At 39.2% G+C, this 22,698-nt stretch overlaps 1 protein-coding gene across 10 annotated transcripts in view; it reads left to right on the forward strand.

The window, feature by feature from the left end:
* The window catches only part of phldb1a (pleckstrin homology-like domain, family B, member 1a), an 80,702-nt gene that overhangs the window by 35,853 nt on the left and 22,151 nt on the right, over nucleotides 1-22,698 (forward strand). For 7 of the 10 annotated variants that reach the window (XM_036580467.1, XM_036580468.1, XM_036580472.1 and 4 more), the window contains exons 5-10: nucleotides 3,738-3,863; nucleotides 7,509-8,782; nucleotides 16,142-16,390; nucleotides 17,537-17,674; nucleotides 20,140-20,277; nucleotides 21,228-21,356. In XM_036580467.1, the coding sequence (XP_036436360.1) occupies nucleotides 3,738-3,863; nucleotides 7,509-8,782; nucleotides 16,142-16,390; nucleotides 17,537-17,674; nucleotides 20,140-20,277; nucleotides 21,228-21,356 (2,054 nt within the window). Of the gene's footprint in view, nucleotides 1-1,110; nucleotides 1,627-3,737; nucleotides 3,864-7,508; nucleotides 8,783-16,141; nucleotides 16,391-17,536; nucleotides 17,675-20,139; nucleotides 20,278-21,227; nucleotides 21,357-22,698 lie in introns of those variants that run through there. The other 3 variants (XM_036580475.1, XM_036580476.1, XM_036580471.1) reach the window with 3 other exon arrangements.

The following is a 22,698-nucleotide window of genomic DNA, read 5'->3' on the forward strand; positions in this document are numbered from 1 at the left end:
TTAATGTTCTTCATACTGTAGAGCTGGCTGCATGACTGTAACCAGGATTTGATTTGGATTCTGGAGAATTTTTGTGAATGAAAATGACATAGTGAGCCAAAAGCAAATGCACTTTTTGTTAAAACCAAGCTATTATTAAAATAATGTTGTTCTTAACAGCTCAGCCTTGAAACGCCTCAGGAAAAGATAAAAATAGATGGACAATTCAGCATATTGCCTTTGACATTGACCTTAAAGTGTGTTACTTTAGTTGGCCATAAGCTGTTAATCTACCTAGTTCGCCAAGTTCTACAACTTTCTAGCTTTGTTTTCTGACAGGTTTGGTAATTACAAATCTAGGTTGAATTTAATTTAGATGTTCTTCTGGAGAAGGAGGCTAGCATGAATACACAGGCTATTAGCATTTAGCGTGGCAGGTGGCTAAATCTACTATTGTTCAGTGTTTTAGTAGTTTGAAAAAACATTTTCAGATGCACTTTGCAGTTCCTCAATTACAGACTGTAGTCCTTCTGTTTCTCTGCATATTTTCTTACCCCACTTTTACCCTGTTCTTCAATGGTAAGAACCCCCACAGCCAACAGAGACCTGTGAGCAGCATCTTGTGACCACTGATGAAGGACTAGAGGATGACCAATGCAAACAGGGCTCCAACAGATGAGGCAAAACAGTACACAAATAATAGATGTACTGCTATTTTACTTACCATAATCAGCGCTACATGTAAGAACTCGTCTAGGAAGAAAACCTCTAGGGTCACAGGTCATTTTGGATAGAATGCAAAATGGCTATACTTGTGTTGTAGACATAACAGCCCCTGGTTCCTGTCACCACCACTGTAAAGAAGCCTGGGTCTGTAAGTTGCTCTACAATGAACCACGTCACATCAAACCACTCTGAATGACTTAAATCTCAACGGCTGAATTACACAGAAATTTAGAAAGCTCCACAGAATTCCTCTGTAAGTTCCACACTAAAGCGGGGTGTTAATGTTATTCAGCAGATTACAGCCCCGCCTGCTGCTCTGCTCTCCCGCAGCGCACCACAATATTATCATCCCTAATGGCACAGACAGCAGCCGGTGTTGCTGCAACAGCTGCTCGACGCACCGCCCTCACACACACACACACACACACACACACACTCCACTCTCTGCTCCTCAGCAGTGCCACTACTGAGCCTGGCTCTTTTTAAAAACTCGCTTTATTTAAGTTCTCTCTGTTTCGACATCACTGAAGTCTGGAGAGGAGGATAAAAAGAAGCGCGAGCAGCAGGTTTCCCCCTGAGAGGTGGATGCCGGTATGTTAGTTAACTAACTGTTGTTGATGTCGGGCTGAGAGCAGCACATGGCCACGGTGGAGTAACGTTAACGTTGCAGCCTCACGTTTTCCGTCGGCTTTATGCTCTTTGCTCGTGTGTGGTTTGCTTAACAGTTTGGCAGGTGGACATCTGGCCTCTTCTGTGTGAAAGAGAAAGTCAATAAGTGACATTAACATTACAAAAGGCGCTAGACAGCGGCACACGAGCAAAGGCTGCTCAGAAGAAAGACGTTTGGATGTTTCTCTCCTGAGAGGATGAAAGTTAGCATCTCTGGCGCTCGCTAATGACTGGAAACAAACGGCTTTAAATGTAAGGCTTTCACTGTTTCTGTGTTTAGTTTGTGAAATGTAAGCTTTTTATCGCTTTTCGCAGTTTTCTGGGACTTTTGTTTTTTTGAAAGTTTTTTTTTACAAGGCAATAATGTGGTACAGTGATTTGTTTAGTATTTCTGTATTGGCTTGTTGTTTTCATGTTCGTTAGCCATGTTAGCCATGACAAGTAACGTTACAGTGGGCTAATTTAAGAGGTTTTGGGGGTTTATTACATTGCTTTATAGTTAGTAAATGGTTTATATAAATGTTAATTGTCCTCACATGAGAATGTGAAACAGAATTATAGACTACAGTAATAAGTGCTGAAGTGCTATGAAGTTTTGACGAAGCTGACACCCTATTATTATTCGAACTTTCCGTTCCACCTTAAAGTGTGTAACAGTTACTAGTTGCATTCTGGAGCCTGTACGTGTTCCAGAATACAACCGCCGCTCAATTTAAGGTGGAACGGAAAATTAAAAAAAAAAAGAATAGTCTAACTTAAGCTTCGTGCTGTTTTGTAGGTTCTTATCTACTGTACTGCAGTCATAGACACCTGCTGTCATTCGCATTTTAACCTTAATTTCCAGCCAGTTAGCTTTTTTCTGTCAGTACGTGACCTAATGGAGCATAACAGTGATGGCTGGAACATTTTTATTTTTCAGGTTTTTTTTTTTTTTGTTGAACCCTGAACACTCACAATGGCTTACCTCAGGCTACCCTACTCTTTTGTGTGTTTTGTTGTCTGATAAGAAGAAAAGTAGACATTCTGCTCTAAGTGTGAAAACAGAAGCTCTAGGAGAGATGACCTAATTCATTGTGCTTGTGTAACAAGTATTAAGCTTGCAGGCAAATTACAACTTGTGAGACACAGCCCACTGATATCAGTTCGCCTGCATTATTTGTTTGCCATTTTATTGCAGTGATTGCTGCCTTAAATAAATATGAAACAATCTGGATATATGCTTTAAAGCCTTTTATCCAAAAGAAAGGCGGTATCAATATTAATTTCCTGTAAGATAAGACAGGACATGGCCTGAATATGAATTACGTTGTTATGAACGCAAAACCAATCTGTTGGTCCTGAATGACTCAGTTATTGCAGGGTTAAATGGAAGTCATTTGAGCTGATGTAGATGATAAGGCTCATGTCTGGTATCTAAAGCAGCATCATGATGTGTATCCTTCTTCTCACAGTCAGTACTTCCTGTCCTCAGACCAGCCCAGGCCAGTATTCATTATGAAATGGAGGCCATAATTCTTGAGCAGGCAGTATTGATTCATCTGGGTCCTTAATCACAGCACCGTCATAATGGCAGAATACTAAGTGGGTGAATGAATGGGGAGGTTAATGTGTTGTGTATTGGACCTTTTTAAGTGTTGACAATCCAAACCTTTTGTAGATTTTTTTGCTAAGATTGTGTTTTACTTATTATATATATGTATTATATACATTAATTCAGTCATATAATAAAAGAACAAGTTCTGGAACCAAATGTCATCACCTATGTTGCTAAGTGGACTGTGTTTTTCCTACTCTAGCTCCAAAGGAGCTACCCTTGGTGAAAGCTTCTCATTTGAGCCTGTGTGTACTTTGTTCTTAGTTTTGGATTAGCTGTTATTTTAGACTCTGGCGGGCACACACATATACGCACATGCAATCCAGATAATGCCACATCTGCTGTGTTTCCAAAACACTGTTTCTCTGTTGGAAAAGGTTTCCCATTAACCTTTACCTGGTTTGTCAGTAAAGGCCATTTCATTGTGTGTGTTGTGGCCGGAACCAATCCAATTCCACCCAACTCAGGTCCACGATTAAAGTATTTCATATGTAGCTCATTTTTACACTCTTTGTTTGCCTTATTCAGGCTTATTATTCTGTTACTAATCTTAGGACTTTTATTATTCAACTATTTTGAAACCTAAACCCTGCTTATTGTTTCCCTGCTTTAACACATCAACTACACCTGGTAATTAACTGATGAATCGAATCTAGTGTGCGTGAGCAGAGAAATCACCAAACTATGCTGGACTCCAACCAGCGATGTCCAGAGTTTGACCAGAGTTTCAGTATTCTCATTCTTCTGCCTTTCTCCACTTTTTTCACAGGGTGTATGCTTTGTTTTGGTCAGTCTGCCTTTTTCCGTTTCAACCACCCAGAGGAGGCTCTCAGGATGAAGAGTATGATGCCAGGAGGAAACCCCGGCCCCACAAGCACCTACAAAGGCCATTCAGGTACAGCTTCTGAGCTGCACTCACTGCACAACTGGCTCTAAGCACAGCTATTTATTTACAGTTCTTGGTGATGGCAGATTTTATTTAACATACATTGTTCAGTTTACTGTTTCAGTATGATGATGTAAGCTTAAACTTACTGAAATATGTATGTCTATGCTATAGTGGAGTACACATAAAGAAGCCATAATCCTTTATTTAGGCTGCTCACAGGCTACATTTAGATGACTGAAAAATACCCAAAATTTGACAACCGTAGGCTGATCTATTAATTTTCATTATGATGGTTACAATCCTGGCCTTAGATGAGATCACTTAACACAGCAATGACTCCCACTCAGTGCTTTATCCACTAATTGTTCGGCTGTGCACAGGATGTGAGTCTGTAAGGAGACATGTAGCTCCAGTGGAATGAATAAGAAGCTAAATGGCCTAAGGCACTTGTCTATATGTGTGTGTGTAGTCACTGGAAAGCCCCTTCAGATTCTTTGACCCTATCAGGGTGAATTCCCTGTTGGATGTGTGAGCCAGTATGACGTCATCACGATAAAGATGTTTAGACTGTTGAGGGCATGACCTGGCAGGTGCAGGGTCAGAGTTCAGAAATCTGTTGCTTTGTTTACTGACGAAGGGGACGGTCTGTGTGGGGCACACACGATGAGATTTTTAGCCTTATGTCCAGCTAATACATGTGTAGTAGATTTGTCATAATAAACATTTTTTAAAGGAAAGTTCAGAGAGAGTTCAGTACTCTTTAGCAAATACAGTTCTCAAACATTCTTGAGAATTTTGTCACCAACACCGATTTTAAGGAGCTAAAATGAACATGACCGATTATAGAAGATGATAAAAGATGATGTTATTCCAAATAGCGTTATAGTCCCGAATATTATTCCTTATATTACCTTAAAAAAGCTTTGTCAGTGCTTTAACACTGTCATACTTAATGTCTGATCTTGGATACATTCAGAGACTTTGGAGTTGTTTCATTTTAACCCATTAAATTCTGCAAATGATTAGTTGTGATGCATGCATCAATAGTAAAATCAAACAGCAAGTGGCATTTTTGTGCTACCGTGTTTTCTAGATGTAAAATAAGCGCCATGCTGCCTTTTTTGTTGGATGCGCTGAATTTAGATCCCTATGGACTGCTAATTATTTGTTTCGTGAGAGAAAAATAAAAAGCCATTAGATGCTATAAGATGCAAGTATTAACCACAAATAAACTGAAGCTAAGACACAGAAATCTCTTTTATCAGGCTAGCAGAAATTATCATTATCTTAGAAGCACCAAAACAGGTAAACAAGTCGAACCTGCAGCCTCTTTATATCGTCCTTTGCTGCAGCCACTATTGAGCACTTTAGCGTGGCACAGTGACTACACCTGTCCCCACTACTGAGACAGCCAATGAGAGCAGAGGTCATTAGCATACAAAATCAACTCTTAGAATTTGACATGTTCTTAACAGAGGAGTAAAGGACAGAGTGAAACACGAACAAAGACTAAATTCAAGTATTATCTGTTTTATACTGTTCATAGCTGTCTTGCAGCAAGCACAGGAAACTCTATTTAATTGAAAAAAAAATCCTTTAATAGAAAAGTGTAACATAGTTAACAAGCGGAAATAGCCACCCAAGCACTGGATTATGGAGTTAAATTAATGGAACCTTAATATTGGTTGATTTTATCTGCCAAATTTTAGTTGGGCTCTACTGTAGAGTGTACAGTGGATTGTGGAGGGATGATTTACCAAGACTTTATCCAAGAAAGACTTGCTAAATAACTTGAGTGTAGGAAGGAGATTGATGGGCCATGACTGAGGCAGTGAGTGTGGGGAGTTGTGTGGAGTGTGGTGAAGAGTGGCAAAGTGTGAGGAGTGTGAGTCATGCTGTAATTCAGGCTCTGTTCTCCTCTGTCCACACCAACCTTTGTACCGAGGGAGGGAAGCCTGCATGACACACCCACGTCTCCTGTGTGTGTGTGTGTGTGTTGTGTGGCAGGAAAAAAGAGGTGGAGGAACTGTGTGTCCGCAGACATGTGTGTTTGTTAAAAAAGAGAGAGAGGGAGGAAGGGATGGAGAGTTTTCGCCTGTATTTCCCTAACCTTCTTGTGACTGAGCATAGAGTACATGTGCTGTAAGTGCAATTTTTTAGGCACTTAAACAGCTTTTGATGATGCCAGTAAAGTGATGTACAGTGCCAGTCTAAGGTTTGGACACACCTAATAAATGCATGTTTTTTCATTAGCTTAAATCTAGCCGGGTGGTCCTCTCAAAAGGGGGACGCGGTTGAAACAAATGCAAAGTATGCATTTTAACTACATAACATATACAAATATACAGACATACACATATAAGTGCGCCTGGGTTTATTACCTCAGGGTTTATTAGCGGTTTTTCAGAATACAAAGCACACTAACTACTACTACTGTTAATACTACTATTTACTACTACTAATTCTTCTTCTTAATTATCATCAATATTATTATTGTTATTATTATCGGTAGTATAAATACATGAATTGTTTAATAAATATTTTAGTGTTTAATTAAATCAAGTATATTAACAGTAGAATTAAACGGGATTCATATTGTAATAGCAATGGTGCTAATCCTGATTGTGAAGTATTGGTAAAGTATGGGCAGTTAATCTGCGTTCTCAGTGGATTTGTTTCATATTTCCTGTCAGTTTGAACATACTGTATCTACCACATCTCGTGACTGAATCCACAAAGGCAGATTTAATGAATTGATGGTCTTATATAGAATAATAACCGGGTTAGTTGTAGCGAAACTGCAGTCATAATCAGTCAATCACCGATCGGGAACTGTAGCATTACACTTAGCTGCTACTTTTGTTAGCTTACGTCTCATTGATTTATCCATATTTCAGTTCCGTAGCCTAATAAGCCGTTAGTTTTGCATGCCATTGCACTACCAGATAATGCCTAAAAAGAGAGCCTTCAAAGGAACATCTAAAAATTGCTAGTATTTGTGAGTTATAGCAACTGTGCACTAGACTTCGGCGTACACTACAATGAGTACGCAGTACACACACTAGGAAAATACATAAAAATGGAACACATTTTGAGAGTGCTAAAATTGTAATTTATTAAAAAAAAATTTAAATGAAGAAAAAATTATTTTTGAAATGTCCCCTCAACATGTAGTTTTTATAGGCCTGAGTAAAGTTATCTCCTGCTTCTTCACGCCTTTTTGGAAAATCCAAAGTGCCTCCTCATGAATCTGCTTGAGAGAATGCAAAGCTGCATCAAGGCAAAGAGAGGCTACTTTTAGAATCTAAAATGTTAGACTGTATAATTCCATTTGTTATTTTTCATAGTTTTGGTATATTGACTATTATTCTAAAATGTACAAAGTAGCAAAAATAAAGTTTAGCTTTTCCATAAGTAGATGTGTCTCCAAACTTTATACTGGTACTGTACATTATTATATATTATGTGAAAGAAAAGGAGGATCGTAAATTTTATTTAAAATGAACACAGTAAGTATTCAGCGTGTGTTTGTGGTTTTCCCTAGCGACCATATTTTCTAAGAATTATGTTCCTCTGTCTTTACCAGTAAAAATTTGCTTAATATGGATGGATATTTGATATCAACATTAGCTATTATTCTTTTTCCCTTAGAACCCCATGGACTACTGAATGGAAACCACCAGCCTGTTCCTCATGAGAGAGTTCGTCCTGGCCATGGCACGCTGGTCCGTTCCATAGAGAAAGACCTCCAGGACATCATGGACTCTCTGTCTATGACTGACTCTCAGGCTTCCTCATCTGAGGCTGCCAAGCTCTCTCACCACCCCATCCCACAGTCTCCCCTTTCCCCGATGCTCAATGGGGGCGGGCGTTATGTCCTTTCCCCTCCAACCAGCCCAGGAGCTATGTCAGTGGGCTCCAGCTATGAAAATGCCACTCCTCCCTATTCTCCTCTTTCGTCTCCCTCGGTTGCCAGCAGTCCAAGTAATCCGCCTGTACCTTCACATTCAGCTAGTCATAAAGTCCAGGTCCCAGTTCCTCAGCCAAGGGCGTCAGTACCTCGGAATAACAATAGCAGCATGGGGCAGAAAGTTCAGGAAAGTCCTAGACTTTCAAGGAAGGCCTTGACAGAGACACCACCAAGCTCTTCACCCAACCGCCAAGGCCAAAACCAGGATGTCTTTTCTAGAGGAGGTCTAGAAAGTCCAAGGTCAATTCTGAGTTCCTCCTCAGCCTCATCCTCTTCAGCATCTGGAGATACAAGCAGGCAGAACAGCATCAGGCTCACAACGTCCTCATCTCCAGCCTCCTCAAGTCCTAGATCCAGCCTGGGCCAGGAGACTCCTCCAGTGGACCGTACAATCCAGCCCCAGCCACGCTCAATTTTGCCCCCAGAAAGCCCTCAGTCAGCTCATAGATGCCTGGAATCGTCCAATGCAGTTTCAGTGCTGGAACGTCCACCTCCCAGCCCCTCTACATCACGTCGTGTGCTTCAAGGAGTTCCTGTCCTACCTGGAGCTTTACCTGGTGTCTCTTTGACCACTCGTAGCCAATCAGGAAAGGCCGTAGCAGAGAGCCCTCGACTCAACAGGCGAACCACAGCAGAAGAAGATAGAGCAGGAACGAGAAGGCTTAGGACCAGAAGCCCTTCTCCTGTATCTGTGCTCCTGAAGGACCATGCTGGGAGGCAGAAGGGACCTGTTGGAGCCTCTTTAAGCCCTGCACTGAGTGCCCAGGCTGGGGTTTCTCCCCTCACCAGCCCCCACAGCCAGAGGAAGAGCTCCAGAGAGCAGCGGCCGGTTCAGCCTCGTGCACGGGAGCGCAAGAACAGCATCTCTGAAATCAGTGACAACGAGGATGAACTTCTAGAGTACCATCGCTGGCAGCGGGAGGAGAGGATGAGAGAACAAGAGATGGAGAGACTGGTGAGTGTGTCTGTGTGTGTGTGTGCTGTTCTCTATGTCTGTATGAGTGTGTGTATTGTAGGTCATTCATGGTGACCTCAGAGTAATTTGATTAAGACTCTTTAAGTAACAATTCAGTGTGTCATTGATTCTTTTGTTACGATTCAGAATCATTTTTAAAAGTACACTGCAATACATACTTATCGCTGTTGTCAGAAGAAAACCTCTCATCTCCAAAATCACAACTTTACAGGAGAAGGAAAAAACCTACTTTACTTTTAATGTAAGTCAATGGACCGACATTTTTTCTAAGTCGTTTTAGGTCATTTCTTTTAGTCTATTCATCATGAAATTTACATCCAATGAAAAGGTAACAGGTATTTTCAAATTATGTCAAAAACGTCAAAAATGGAGATACGAGGTTTTCTTCTGACAACAGTGATATATACTTTTTAGTAGTGAAACACAGACAATAAACAAAAAATACACACAGACTTTTTTCACTTTTTGAAAATATTGTAGTAATTGATTAGAACAAATGCAGTTTTATTCTTTCTTTCTCCTGCAGCTTTGCTTTTTTATGTCACTAGAGCAGCCAGAGTATGTGAGTGATATAGAGTGAAAGTGGAGTGGTGTGATTTTGCCTGGAGCAAGGGTCAGCTTTACCTGAACTGAAAGCTGAACTAACTGAGATTTTTAAGTTTTTGAAGTGAAGACTGTGTGTGTAAAGAAGGATTTGTTGGTTAATGTTTAGATTGTAAGGTAGATTTTTCAGGGCTCTGAAAACTGTGATTGGTTGGTGGTGGGTGGCAGTGGGAGGTTTATAGCTAAGGCGTAGACAAGAGTAACACATTGGTGTAAATTCCTAAGTGTCTTGTAAAGAACCATGGGCAGAGGGTGTGGCTATCTGAATGCTATATTTACCCAACACAGTCTCAAAGCCTCAGACCACTTCCACACACACACACACACACACACACACACACACACACACTAGCTCACGTCCCCCTCATTTAACTGCCTCCACACTCACTCCATCAGTAACCCTGTAATTCTCTGCACACATTATGTACCCAGATGGCTCTTCAATTCCGAAGCCAATCCAGCTACAAAACGCCTGTCATATATGACCTTTCTTCTTCAGTTCATGAGTATTCTTCCTTCTTCATTAGTATTATTTCACCACATGACATATTTAGCTCTGGTCTACCTGTCTGTAAAGGCAAATAGATTCTGATGTCCACACTCTACTCTGTAAGTAGAGACACATGCATAAGCACGAGCACACCCAGAGCCCTAATTATGTACAGTCGAGCAGCTGTCACAGCAGAGACACATTCCTCTTATTCCCTGCAGAAAAGCTATTTTAGGAGATGAGTCCTTTAGGACAACAGTGAAATTAATACAAGCAGGAAGTAATTTTCCATGAAATAAATAATCAGTAGTCTGGAAGCAGCCTTGAAGCCCCTTTAGCCCTCTGCTGTAACAAGTTACAGTAGTGTGGTATTTTAAAACAACTAAGAACAGGGGCTTGGCTTGTAGTACTTAACTAACCAAGACGTGTTTAGTGTCTGAAGTTTGATTCTTTAGTTTTGCTCTGGAGCTGCAAGACTAATGTAGCTAAAATATAATGTAAACCAGTTAGCAAGAGCAGTGTTTACTTGTGCAGTAATCTCAGATAGATTGTTTTTGTGGTTTCTAACACAGTATGAAATACTGTAATCTGTAAGAATGAACAAAAGTATACTGCATGGCTGAAGTCAGCATCTTTCTTGAAGCCTGAACTTTGTTTGTACTTTTGTTCTTAATTTGATTTTTTTTGCTGAACTTCTTTCGCTATCACTTATGACGTGGTTAAATAAACCACACATCAACCACCACTCCGACAAATCAGCCACTATTCTCATTGTAGGGGAGTAGTCAACAGTTGTCTTATTCTGTTAGTGTCATGGTTCTTGACTTTGTTGCACTTTTTAAAAAGCGGTCAGATTTTCTGTTGATGTGGTCTGTGTAGTTGAATTATTTATGGAACACATTTTGTGTTCCATTCATCTTATATCAGATCTGATGTACTGACATCAAACCCTGTGTTTATGATCACTCTCTTCAGTGATAAACTCACATCGTGGGAGTGTAAGCTGGTTGTGGGATTAGAGAGAGAGAATGGCTGAGGGAAAGTGGGAGGAAAAGAGAGACAGAAAGAAGAGACCCAAATGAAGTGGAGGGAGAATTTTTCAAAGAATAGCTTGGTGTTGTTTTAATCAAAAGTTGTAGTAATTAATTGACAAAGTCTGTGATGTCGATTATGATACTCTATTGTAGGGGGAGATATTGGAAGGAACGTGTAAGATGAAAGGAAAAAGGCTTGAGATGTGATGAGATTGATAAAGGTGAATGAATCAACAATAGTGGAGTAGCTGTGTGTGTGTGTGTGTGTGTGAGAGAGAGAGTGTGAGTGGACTGTGTAAGCATGTGTGAGTAGAGATTCTGGGCCATGGCCCACTTGGCTCAGAGCCATGGCTGTTTTGCGATGCCCCAGTCTGTGCCCCGCCTGTATTATCTTGGAAGTACCACACACACACACACAAACACACACACACACACACACACACACACTCACGGACACACCACACACACTCCCTCCCAACATCAAAGTTCAGTACAGCTCTACACTCTACACTCTCCTCTCTTTTACGTTCATCCCAAGGTAGCTCTGCCTCCTAAGGCGGTGGTTCGGTATTGGAGGTCACTCCTTATTCTTCCTGGTGTCACCGTGGAAACTGAGAAGATTGCCACTGCATGCGGATTCTAGTGCTCACCACTAGAGGGCAGCCTATCACCACATTTTGTGGACCAGAAAGCGACGTGAATACTCATTTCATTGTTTACTTGTTTTTCAGAAAATTATTTGACATGCAGTTCAAGTCCTTAGACACTGCAGAGTCCTTTTGTTCTATTGAAGCATCTTTATACAGAGAGCACATCATTATTTTATGTATTTCCCTGTATGTAAATGTAAGTATGTAAGTAAATGACCTGCCTCACTGCTGATCCAGGACCTGTCTTAATGGGGAAAATGACTGTAGAATACTGTAACATATAGACACTGGTCTGTACTAAGTTAATTCTGGATAGATAGTAACTGAATCTTGTTTTATGCTTTCAGCATCCCCCTCCCACCCTTATACCCTCATACATGCTGCAGCCATAGTTTCTGTGTGAGTGTGTGTGTCTGTCTGGCTGTGACTCTGCTTGTGTGTATGTCTCTGCATATATGTGTACAGCTCTATTCAAGTTGGTGCTTTATTTTAAGTGATCCAGCATGCAGTGTCTGTATTTTTTACAGTTTACAGTTTTTACAAAATAAATTTGGAGTGAAGTACTTTACAAATGTGGAGCTCCCTCAGTAACAGTAGTCCTGTTTGAATCCACAGTAATGTAATAATACAACCTGTTTGTAGAGATGACAATGCGCTGTGTTGTTATTGTTATTGAGAGTGGACCCTGTGGAGTATTTCACAAAGCAAGAGCCAGATAACCTAAGCTGACAACTAATGATTGTCCAATAGGAATATCTCTCTGCTGTTTTCTTATTTGACAGACTTGATTTTAGGCTTAAGTTGTCTGGCTAAACTGAAAAATCTTGTTGATATAAACATACAGTCTGTTACCTTTCAGTCTATGACAATTTAGGAAAGGTTATTCCATACGATTTAGAGGTTCTTATGGCTAATGGAATACCTAGTTCCAGCTACTAGTATTTAAGTACTGAAAACACTGCTTAGATATTGGAAAACGTTGCATTATGAGAAATCGGGGAGAAAACATAAGTTGCATCTTTTGTGATTGTGTTGACATTCAGTAAATTTGTTATTGAACTTCAGTTCAATTAATTGTCTCTTTTTTTTCATATCATTTTTTATGACACATTTTTATCGACCTAAGTCTTCTTTTCCTTTATGATAGTTAACAGAATATCTGTTCATCAATGTCTCTCATACTTGAGTATCAGTATTAGTCAGAATACACATCCCTAATAACCCAAATCAGTAAAACCAAGTCAGATCTCTTACATTACACAACCACTCTCTCATTAAAAGTCTGACATTTCAGTTTGGAAATAAGCTTGAACACATAGGGTGTGTAAAATCATCATTTGACCCTTTTATTTGTTCGGTCTTCCACTTAAAGACCCCAAGACAGTGTGTATTGTATTCCAGCAGAGAGCTCTTGCCATAAAGTGAGCTGTGCACACAGACGTTTTGTGCATTGCCTTTTTTGTGTTTGTTTGGGCAGAGGCATCTTCCCTGGGCTTTGCCAGCTGAGCTGACACTCTCTTTGTTAAGGAGAATGCTGTTGCTTAGCTACCCCGCGGATAGCGTTTACCACAGCAGCCTCTGTGTCTCCACTCTCTTGACAGGGAAGACCTCTTCAGAAAGAGAGCATGTGTGAAAAACCAGCCGGTCTTTTTAAGAGCTGTTATTGATTTCACCATAAAGAACTTAGTGAATTTATAGAACCGTACTTCAGCTCTGGACACGTTGATAATTTCATTAGGTGGAATGTCAACAGAAACTGTCAGTTAAAGGGGAAGCGGCTGAGAGGGGAGTTTGCATACAATGTGATGTTGCGTTTGCAAAATAAGGTACAGATTTGAATATTTACACATTCAGGAATCGTGTCACTGGCAGCCTTCCAGAAATGGAGGGCTTCCAGTGACACGATTCACCCCAAATTTCAGTTTATTAATGACATAATTGTAATGAAAGTGTAAAATGCGTTCACACATTTCAGATGGAATTTGGTAGATCTTGTTCGGATTCTGTTTGAAAATGAGGTCCATATACAGTTACGTGTAGCAGACAGCACCCACTCCAGACTGAATTGGATTTGACATTTGAAGACTGAATTTTCTCTCAGTAGATAATAACAAGTTGCATATACCAATTAGCCAAAGGTGGACTATTTTCACAGGTATGCTTATTGGAATAATCAGTGGTAGAACCTGGTGGAGACCAGTTTTTCAATTTTCATTAAACCTTTTGAGTAATTTTTCCTCCCACAGGTACGTGTAATGACTACTGTCGGTTAATTTAAAAAGTACAGCAGTTCTGTAGTCGGCAGGCTAAATGAAATACTCAGGATTATTATGGAATACAGGTTTTTAAATTACAAGCCAACATGCTTTTCTGAGTATTTTGTGTATAGTTAGTAGTTCTTGAACACTAAACAACTGCATGTATCATAAAAAGACAGATTCAGACCAATTATAGAGAACCTGTGAACAACAGCAATCAGTGTTTAACTGCATAAACAAATAACACTTTAATTCTTAATGAGTAACAAGTAGCTGATCTGATGCCATTGTCTGAATTTATTGATTTGTTTTTACCAGTTGTTTGGTTTTTCCTCCAGCTGCTTCTGAACTAGTTTGAATGAAAAAAAAATATTGTACTGTATTGTAATTAGGGCCAGTTTTAATGGTAGGACTACTGGTACATTTGTTGCCATGTTCTGTCGATTCCAACTTATTTGCAAACCTCCATAAAACTAAATATTGGGATGTGAAAATTAGTATTGTACCAGCCCCAACCATTACAATTACTGTTACTGTATTTGTCTCCTTAAAAATGTTGCCTTGTAGTGCAGTGGCTTACTCACACTTTAGCATGTTCAGTCTCAAATGGCCACATGTCTCTTTGTTAATTATACATGTGTAAGTGAATACTTAATTTTTTTTTTTTTAAATTAGCCAAAATGGTCTCCTGTGTGTTCTCTGTAGTGCAGCTCGTGTAAGAACATGCTGGCCTGCCGTGTTATTTTAGTCATGCTAGTCGTGCTATTTAGCACTGGTGTCAGCTAGCCAGGCAGCTTTGGGTATTGTCAGCTGTCTGTGCAAAGTACAGAGAGGATATTGGACGAAGGGCTGCAACCAACTAGCAAGAGATTCGCGGAGAAAATAATGAAGCTCTAAAGAGAGGTAGAGATCAACTACAAGCACACAAAATATGCTTGCTATTGGTAATAGATGAAGAGTGGCAGTAGCAGCTGCTGACTGTAGCCGGGTGAGAAGCCACATGAGTTCACAAGTTGGGGGGTCATAGACAGTTACTGAGGTGCGGGGGAGCTGGTCTTCAAGGGTGTGTGTGCAAGGATGATTTCCCACAGCTGTCAGGGGACCCAAGCATTCTTCAAGCTCAAACAAGGCAGGCAAATGTGTATTCACATATTTCTGTGCATGCATGCTAATTTGTGACTTGGTACTTGTGTATAGTTTCTATGCATGTTCTGTATATCACACTTAAAACTAGTGTTCATGTTAAGTTGTCAGAACGGTGGCATGGTATGTTAGTGAATTGTGCCACAATCAGATTTCAGTCAGCAGAGTCTGGCTGCTTAGAACAAAGCTTGTTGCACAAAGACATAATTGCACTTCTGAAGCCATAAAAGGTCATAAGTGCACATCTCTATCTATACTACTGAAACTTTGAAACTTTGAAATCACCCTTCAAAAGACTGGAATTAGTGTTTTCAGTAATATGAAAGCCGATTGGTTGTAGATAAATGTATAAAATGATTCTAATACGCTATTCCTGTGCAACCATCATATAATCAATAGGAGGAGCTGTAGAAGAAAAATAAAGACGTGTCCAGAATCATCTGTAGATGATTTTAAAATGACTGAGAAAACTGTAACAACGAGAGTGAAGTTATAATAAAAGAATGATGTTATCCAAAATGGCAATAATTACAGAAGTGGTGATCAAATTTCAAGGAAGTTAACTTCGTTATGAATAATTATAATATATAGGAATGTGGGCTGATGTCAATGTTTTTTATTTTTTCTGATGCTGGTACGTAAACATTTATGAAATAACGTTTTATAATGGTTTATAATTTTTAGATTTTAGTAGAAATTGGGACTACATCCTCTTGGATTAGCATTACAGAGAAAAAGAGCACTTAATTGCCGAAAGTTACCAATGCAGTTAAATGAATACTGATAGCGTATTAAACATTCTGTGCTTCTGAAACACAACAAATATGCCATCGAGTTTCAGTATGAAATATTGGTCAAATCGGTCGGTTTCATTCCAGAATATTTTTAAGAAAATATGTGCCAATACCAGTGTGATTCTGTTATTATCATATACTACTAGCATGCTTGAAATATCTAATAAAACACTTTGTCTAGTACACAGTATTTCATTCTAGAATTATCAACATGACCAGTGTTTTCTGCTATCTATGTCTGTGGAGAAGACATTTTTTGGGATGAATTCTGAAGTGTGAGTGTGTCTGTTTGTATTCGTGTGTTTACACAGAAGACCACTCTAAGACCACCTTGATGCTGAACTCTGTGTGTGTGTGTGTATACAGGAGAGACAGAGGCTGGAGACCATTCTGAGTTTGTGTGCTGAGTATAATAAAGGAGACCCTCTGATAGACATGGAAACGGCGAGGGCAGGTCAGTTCCCTGGGATGGAGGAGGCGTCTGTCCTGCGACCCTGCCCTGACCCCGTGGGTGTGGCAGGGCAGCGCACACACACTCACACACACCGACAGAGAGAGAGCGATGAAGAGAACCTGAAGGAGGAGTGCAGCAGCACTGAGAGCCAGCACCAGGAGGTGAGACACACTTACACAGTAAATGCTCTTTCAGTCCTAAATATAAAATCCAAACCCCTCCCTAGTGTCTGTACTGAGTCACTTCTGCTGTCTCTTTCTACTGTAAAATACCTGTTAAAACTTTTCACACATACTATTCTGAGCCAACTGGGCGTAGGCCACCTGAGAAAACTATATTTAAAGCTAGTCATCTGGGAGTTAAGTGTTTATTTGCTTAAATAACACTAATCAAATGCAAAGTAAACATAATGGTGATTTTATTTTTCAGTGTATTAGATTAACCATTTTCATACCGCTCCTCAAGGCAGCCTATTATTTGTTTGGCTAATCAGTACTTCATTAAAAGCTCAAAACATACTTATAATAGAAGCCAGTAGGCAGTTGCATTGGGACCTGCCCATTAGCTTCTATTTTAAGTATATTTTAGGTCAATGAGTTGTCTATCCTTCTAGTTCAGAGGAACACATCAAAGGCTGTAAAATGCCAGAGAATTCCTTTATATTATATTCCATTAAGTTAAATCAGGTGTGCTGGAGGTGTAATTGGACAAATCTGTGCAATGGTTGAGATTCCAAGAAATGCTTGTTGCGTTTTACTGTTTTAATGTTTATTTTTATTTATTCTAATACTACTTGGGGTTATACAAGCAAATTCTGATTTACTGCCCTGATAAATAACCTAAAACGCTTTTCTTGGCTAGCCTAATGCTACATTTACATTATGACTCTAGATGGTCAATGACAAACTCGACATTCTGTTGTTTTCAATGATGCAGTGACGGTCAGCGGAATGTCAAAATGTTTTTCCAACTTTTGCCATCAGCCATGGTGGTGAAATAAATTAGATGTTGACTTTTTGTCAGCGGTGGATACACTCAGTATTGTACAATAAAAAAATCCAGGCACACCCAGTCTTATACAACAAAAATAATTTAGCCTTTTTACCCGAAATAAACAGTCAACACTGCAAACTCTCTCTGATAATAGTCCATTTTTGTCACTGTTACCATGGCAGTGTTTCCATGGCTGCATGCTGCTGTTGGTTGGAACAATGGTATTTTTTACGCCAACACGTAAACAAGACTTTCACACAGTACTATATTTTTACAACCCTTTCTCTGTTTCTCTCTCTGTCTCTCTCCTTCAGCATGAGGACACTGCTGGTCTGGGGCCTAAGGAGGCAGGCTATCTGGTAGAGGAGCGGGTCAGGGTTCTGGCTCGAGTGGATGAGCTGAAGGCCCGTGTCACCGAGCTGGAACAGCAGCTTCAGGATTCCAGACAGGAGGTTGGTCATCCAGCTAAACCCATCTCAGCAGTCCAACAATAAATGAATCTGCATTCACATTACAGGGTTCACATATAGCATTTTTTCAATCAGATTCAAGCCTCTTTCATATGTACTCCTAGATTGGATACATATTTAGTATTTGGCAACTGTAATAACATCACATTGAAAGCGGCAGAATCGTTGGAAAACATTGGAATATTCATAAACCATTGTCTTGTTCCAGAGGTCACTACTGTGTGTTCTTCTGCTAGTCATTAATTCATTAGGACAGAACTTAGGGACCTAACTAGCAGCTAACAACTGAACAGATAAACATTAAACTTGAAGTTTTAGCAGTTATCAGGTGCTGTTTGCTCTTACTGTAGGAATGCCTGTTGCAGTACTCAGTGAACCAAACAGAACCAGTAGGTTCTTTGTGTAAGTAGAGATACACCGAATGAAAATTCTTGGCTGAAACCAAAACTGAAATTTAAAACACTTGAACGAAAACCCAAAACTAAAAGAAATATTTTTTTTATTTGCTGTTTTATTTATCCTTTTAAATACTTAATATAAAAAACATAAAGTAATAAAAAATACATTTTTATTATTAATAAAATAGGCTTTCAGTAGGACAAAACTGAGCTGCCAGTAAATTAAAACATGATATTAAATTAAATTGATTAAATTATTGTAGTACGTGCTCATGAAATCCAGCAACAGAGATTGGCTGGTCATTCAAGGCAATGAATTACATTATTGTTTAGTTATATTTGCACTGACACTGTTGTTGGGATTTCTTTCTTCATTTCAAAACCTGAGCCTACAGATCAGCATCAGTGTTCTAGCAGGGGCTTCTGCTGTTTTGCTTTAGTCTGCGTATCGAAGATGTCATTTTTTCCAGTGCTATCAAACCTGTAGTGAAGTAATTCTTGAGTGTTGTACCCTCTCATCATACTGAGCATAAACAGTGATTACAAATTGCTTGTCTGGTGTCCCTCTTAGAAACCAAAAAAGTAGTTATACAGCTTTTTTTTAACTGTTTATCTGCTACTGCCTAAACTGTTTGAACACACCCGCGCTGACCAGCGCAGGAGTGCGAGGGAAAAAAACAACATTCATTTCTCTAATCATTTTTTTCTCATTTCCATTATCAATTCTATGGTTTCTTAGGTTTTAGGTTTAAAAGCTTCATGAAAGTCCTATTTAATCTTTTTTCTCTTTTTTTTCTCTTTTTAATTTTTTTCCCCTCTTTTTAATCTCTTTTTTCTCTTTCAGGTGAAAACCAAATGAGCCACTTATAGCCACTTTTGGCCAAAATGTTTCAGTGACAGAAATTTCTGTGCACCTCTAATTGTAAACAGTTCCAATTTGTTAACGAGTCGTCTTGTAGGCAAGCCATAAACAATATGAAAAATAAGTGGAGTGGTGTTTGCAGGCAGCTTTAAGGGTAATCCATTTTTACAAGAATAATCATACATGGTAGACAGATGTGGTATAGATATGGTAGATCTTAATAGATATTGTAGCTAATTATAGCAGCAACAGTAATGTCAATAATAGTGACTTCAAGTTTGTAAGGTCTGTGAAAAAAACGCTTTGATGAAACAATCTCTGATCTCTAATTTTATATTTTGATGTACATGAAAAGTGATTGAAACATTTATTTTTTGTTTTTTATTATTTTTATGAAACAAAATGATTTTTTTTTACTACAAAGGACTCTATGTGTTTTCCTGTAACTGCGCTTGTGTATATAACTGTCATCATTATCCAGTGTTTGTCATCAGTGGGAATTGATAGCAGCTCATGATGACAGAATGTGTGCATGCAAACTACAGAGGTGTGTTAACACTAACAAACAGATATGGATCACTAACAGATGTAAATGTGAACTGTCAATGCAGAAAAATCACATTCTAGTAAAAAAAGAGAATTGAGCAATATGTTTTTTAATTAAGCCTTGCAGAGCTTTTGTAGTATTATGGCACCAAACAAAAGACAGAGAAACATATAGGCCTAAAATTATTTCAGATTATTTCCTTGAATAAACTAGTTGGCCCCGTTCTTCCATTTCTCTATTTGAGTAACACCATAGAGGTTGGATGTTTACATAGCTAGATATGCTTACTGTCATTAGTGTTGTTGAATATTAATGAATGGTGTTGATATGAATAGTAAATTTTGTACAATCAGCAGAAGCACCGTCTTTAGGAATATGTTGAATGCTGAGTGTGTTTTCAATGTAGTTAGAGGGTAGAAGTAGAATTTGGGTCATTTTGAATGATAAGAAATTAATTACAACGTGTTTTTGTTACTTACAGCATTAATCAGAATTGGTCAGAAAATTGAATGGAATTTAAATATTATATAAATGTAACCGATATTTTGATTGAATGATTAGATGGTGATAGGAATGAGGATTTATAGGACATGCTTAGAGTGTTATCAGAACAACAGTTGTGTTTTGCTTTCTTCTGCAGGCCGAGATGGAGAGGGCATTGCTGCAGGGGGAGAGGAGGGCAGAGTTAGATCAAGTGGAGGCAGAATTGGAGATCATCAATCAGCTTCAGCTCAAACTGAGTGAAGTGGAGAAAACTATCCAGAGGGAGAAAGATAAGGTAAACAGTGTGCATATACCGCTTGCACAAGTTAATTAAGGCATCCCTTCCTACCTAGGAGCATTTTGCTTTGTCGTTAGTAAGGAAGAACAAATTTGCCTTCCTTAAATTTCCTGTTTCCTGCATTTTTCTCTTGAAAGATGTTTGTGGGCGCTCTTGTCTAACCTCTTTCTAACCTTTAACAACCTAACGCTATGCTTTCTCCAAACGGGGTTGTCTTTATTTGTGTTGTGACTGGTGTTTAATTGGGTGATGGGTTCAGAGAAAGAGATTTGTTTTTGGTGAACCATTAGTGAAAAAGGAGGGAACCCCATTTCCACCAGGTAGTAGGAAAAATAGTGTTTGTTTTTTAAAAAAAAAAATTTTAAAAATAGTGTTTGTTTTTTTCTTTGTTGTTTCTGGCAAAATACTTTAATACTGTCAGTAGACTTACTATCTCAAAATAATGACAGATTTTTTTTATTTTGGCTTGAGATTCTTGAGATTCTTGGTTCGTTGTGTAATATTTTGAAATACTTACAGTGACAAAATAGTAAGTTATTAAAGAAAGTATTTGTCAACACAAGAGAAAATGTCATTATTTTGTCACAATAAGTCAGATTTTTAACACAATAAATAAAAAGAGTAAGATTATGTCACATTTCACAGAACGTAAGACATTATTTCAACATAGTACATTGCTTCCGAAAGAGAAAGACTGAGATTGTATGAGGTCACTGCATGACATAACTCTTTCATGCTATGAATTTACACTATAGAAGAAGTGCAGGCTGCAGTATAAACCTCATAGACACAATATGAAAAGATTTATACGGAGGCCCTGGTCCTACCTCTGTATGGTGAGCTTTTGAGCAGTGTGTTATTTTTGTTTCTCCCTCTCCTCTGTCCCTGGCTGGCTCTGTGTTTGTGCATGTATGTGTGTGTGTTTGTGTATGTGTGTTGTTCCATAGGGGAGGGCTAATGTCTCGGCTGAGCGGGACATCCTGGCCAGGCTGAGGGATGGGTACAGTGAGCTGAAGAGCCAGCTTCACAAATGCCCCGAGTCTCTGAGGGAACACTTACAAGAACAGCTTGCCAGGGTCAGTCTTCACTCCTGCTGCCTAATGGAGTACAGAGTGCATACATAAGAGCTCGTTATGGATTAAATCGAGTCAGTCCAAGAAGAACCAAGGGAATAGTTAGAGTGAATAAGAAGTAGAGTAATGTGTTAAAGTCTTAGGCCACATGAGGAAATTGTTTATTACTGCCTATCTGGGCAGTAAGTGTATTTTTGCTTCTAGAAACAACATATAACATTACATTTTCTAGTTATTGATGTACACTAAAGAGCCAAAAACATTATGACCACTCACACTGATTATCGTGTAGCGACAACGCATATCAAGGTGCAGGACATATTAAATGATAAATGAATGGATGCGGAAAAAGTGTGTAAAGACCTGCCTTTGACAACGGCCAAATCAATATGGACAGACAAGTGAGTCTGCGCATGCCTGAAATGGCAAGGCTTGTGGGGGGCTTCCGGTCTACAGTGGTGAGTACGTACCGACAGTGGCCAGAGGAGGGACACACCATGATCTGGCGATAGGGTGTTGGGCGCCTAAGGCTCATTGAAGCATGAGGGCAAACCAAGTCTATCTCATCTGATCTGACTGACACAAGGGCTGCCATAGCACAAGTCACAGAAATTTTAATGGGAAGAATGTGTCATGACACGTGCTCATCATACTCCGCTGCATATAGGGCTGCATAGCTGCAGATGCTCAGAGTGCCCATGCTAACCTCTGTCCTCCAACAAAAAAAACCTAAAATGGGCATGTTAGTGTTAGAACTGGACCTTGTCGCAATCAAAGAAGGTAGCCTGATCCAATGAGTCCTGTTTTCTTTTACCACAAAGCATATTAAGCAGGTGGACATAATGTTTTTGGCTCATGGCTGTATGTATATGTTAGATAAAAGTAGGCTTGGCTCCTCTTCTCCTCTGTATTCCTGCCATTGATTTCTCCTGATTTAACTTATGGCAGTATGACATAATGAAGTATTGATTAGCCACAGGTTCTGGTTTCTAATTGTAAGTACTGGGGTAACACACAGAAACGCATAAAATCAGTTAATAAACTGATGTTTATTTGTATTTACTCTCATGTTAATGTTTTTCTGAGTAAATTTATCTTACTGCACAGATAAAAAGCTTTACATTTAATTTTTTCAGGTAGTCTTAAGACTTTTGCACAGTAATGTACATCTCAGGAAAGAACTAGTAATATAACAGTAACAAACTGAACATGTAAGAGGTTTGAAAAGGTGAAAAAAATGAACACAGAGAATGTTAAATGCTCTGAAACTTTTCTTCCATAACACCAACACCAAGTCATGTTTTGCACAGGAAAGCTTTATTGAAATAATGATATGTCTGGGAAT

This window comes from Colossoma macropomum, unplaced genomic scaffold (genome assembly GCF_904425465.1).
Source record: "Colossoma macropomum unplaced genomic scaffold, Colossoma_macropomum, whole genome shotgun sequence".
In the NCBI taxonomy this organism is placed as follows: Eukaryota; Metazoa; Chordata; class Actinopteri; order Characiformes; family Serrasalmidae; genus Colossoma; species Colossoma macropomum.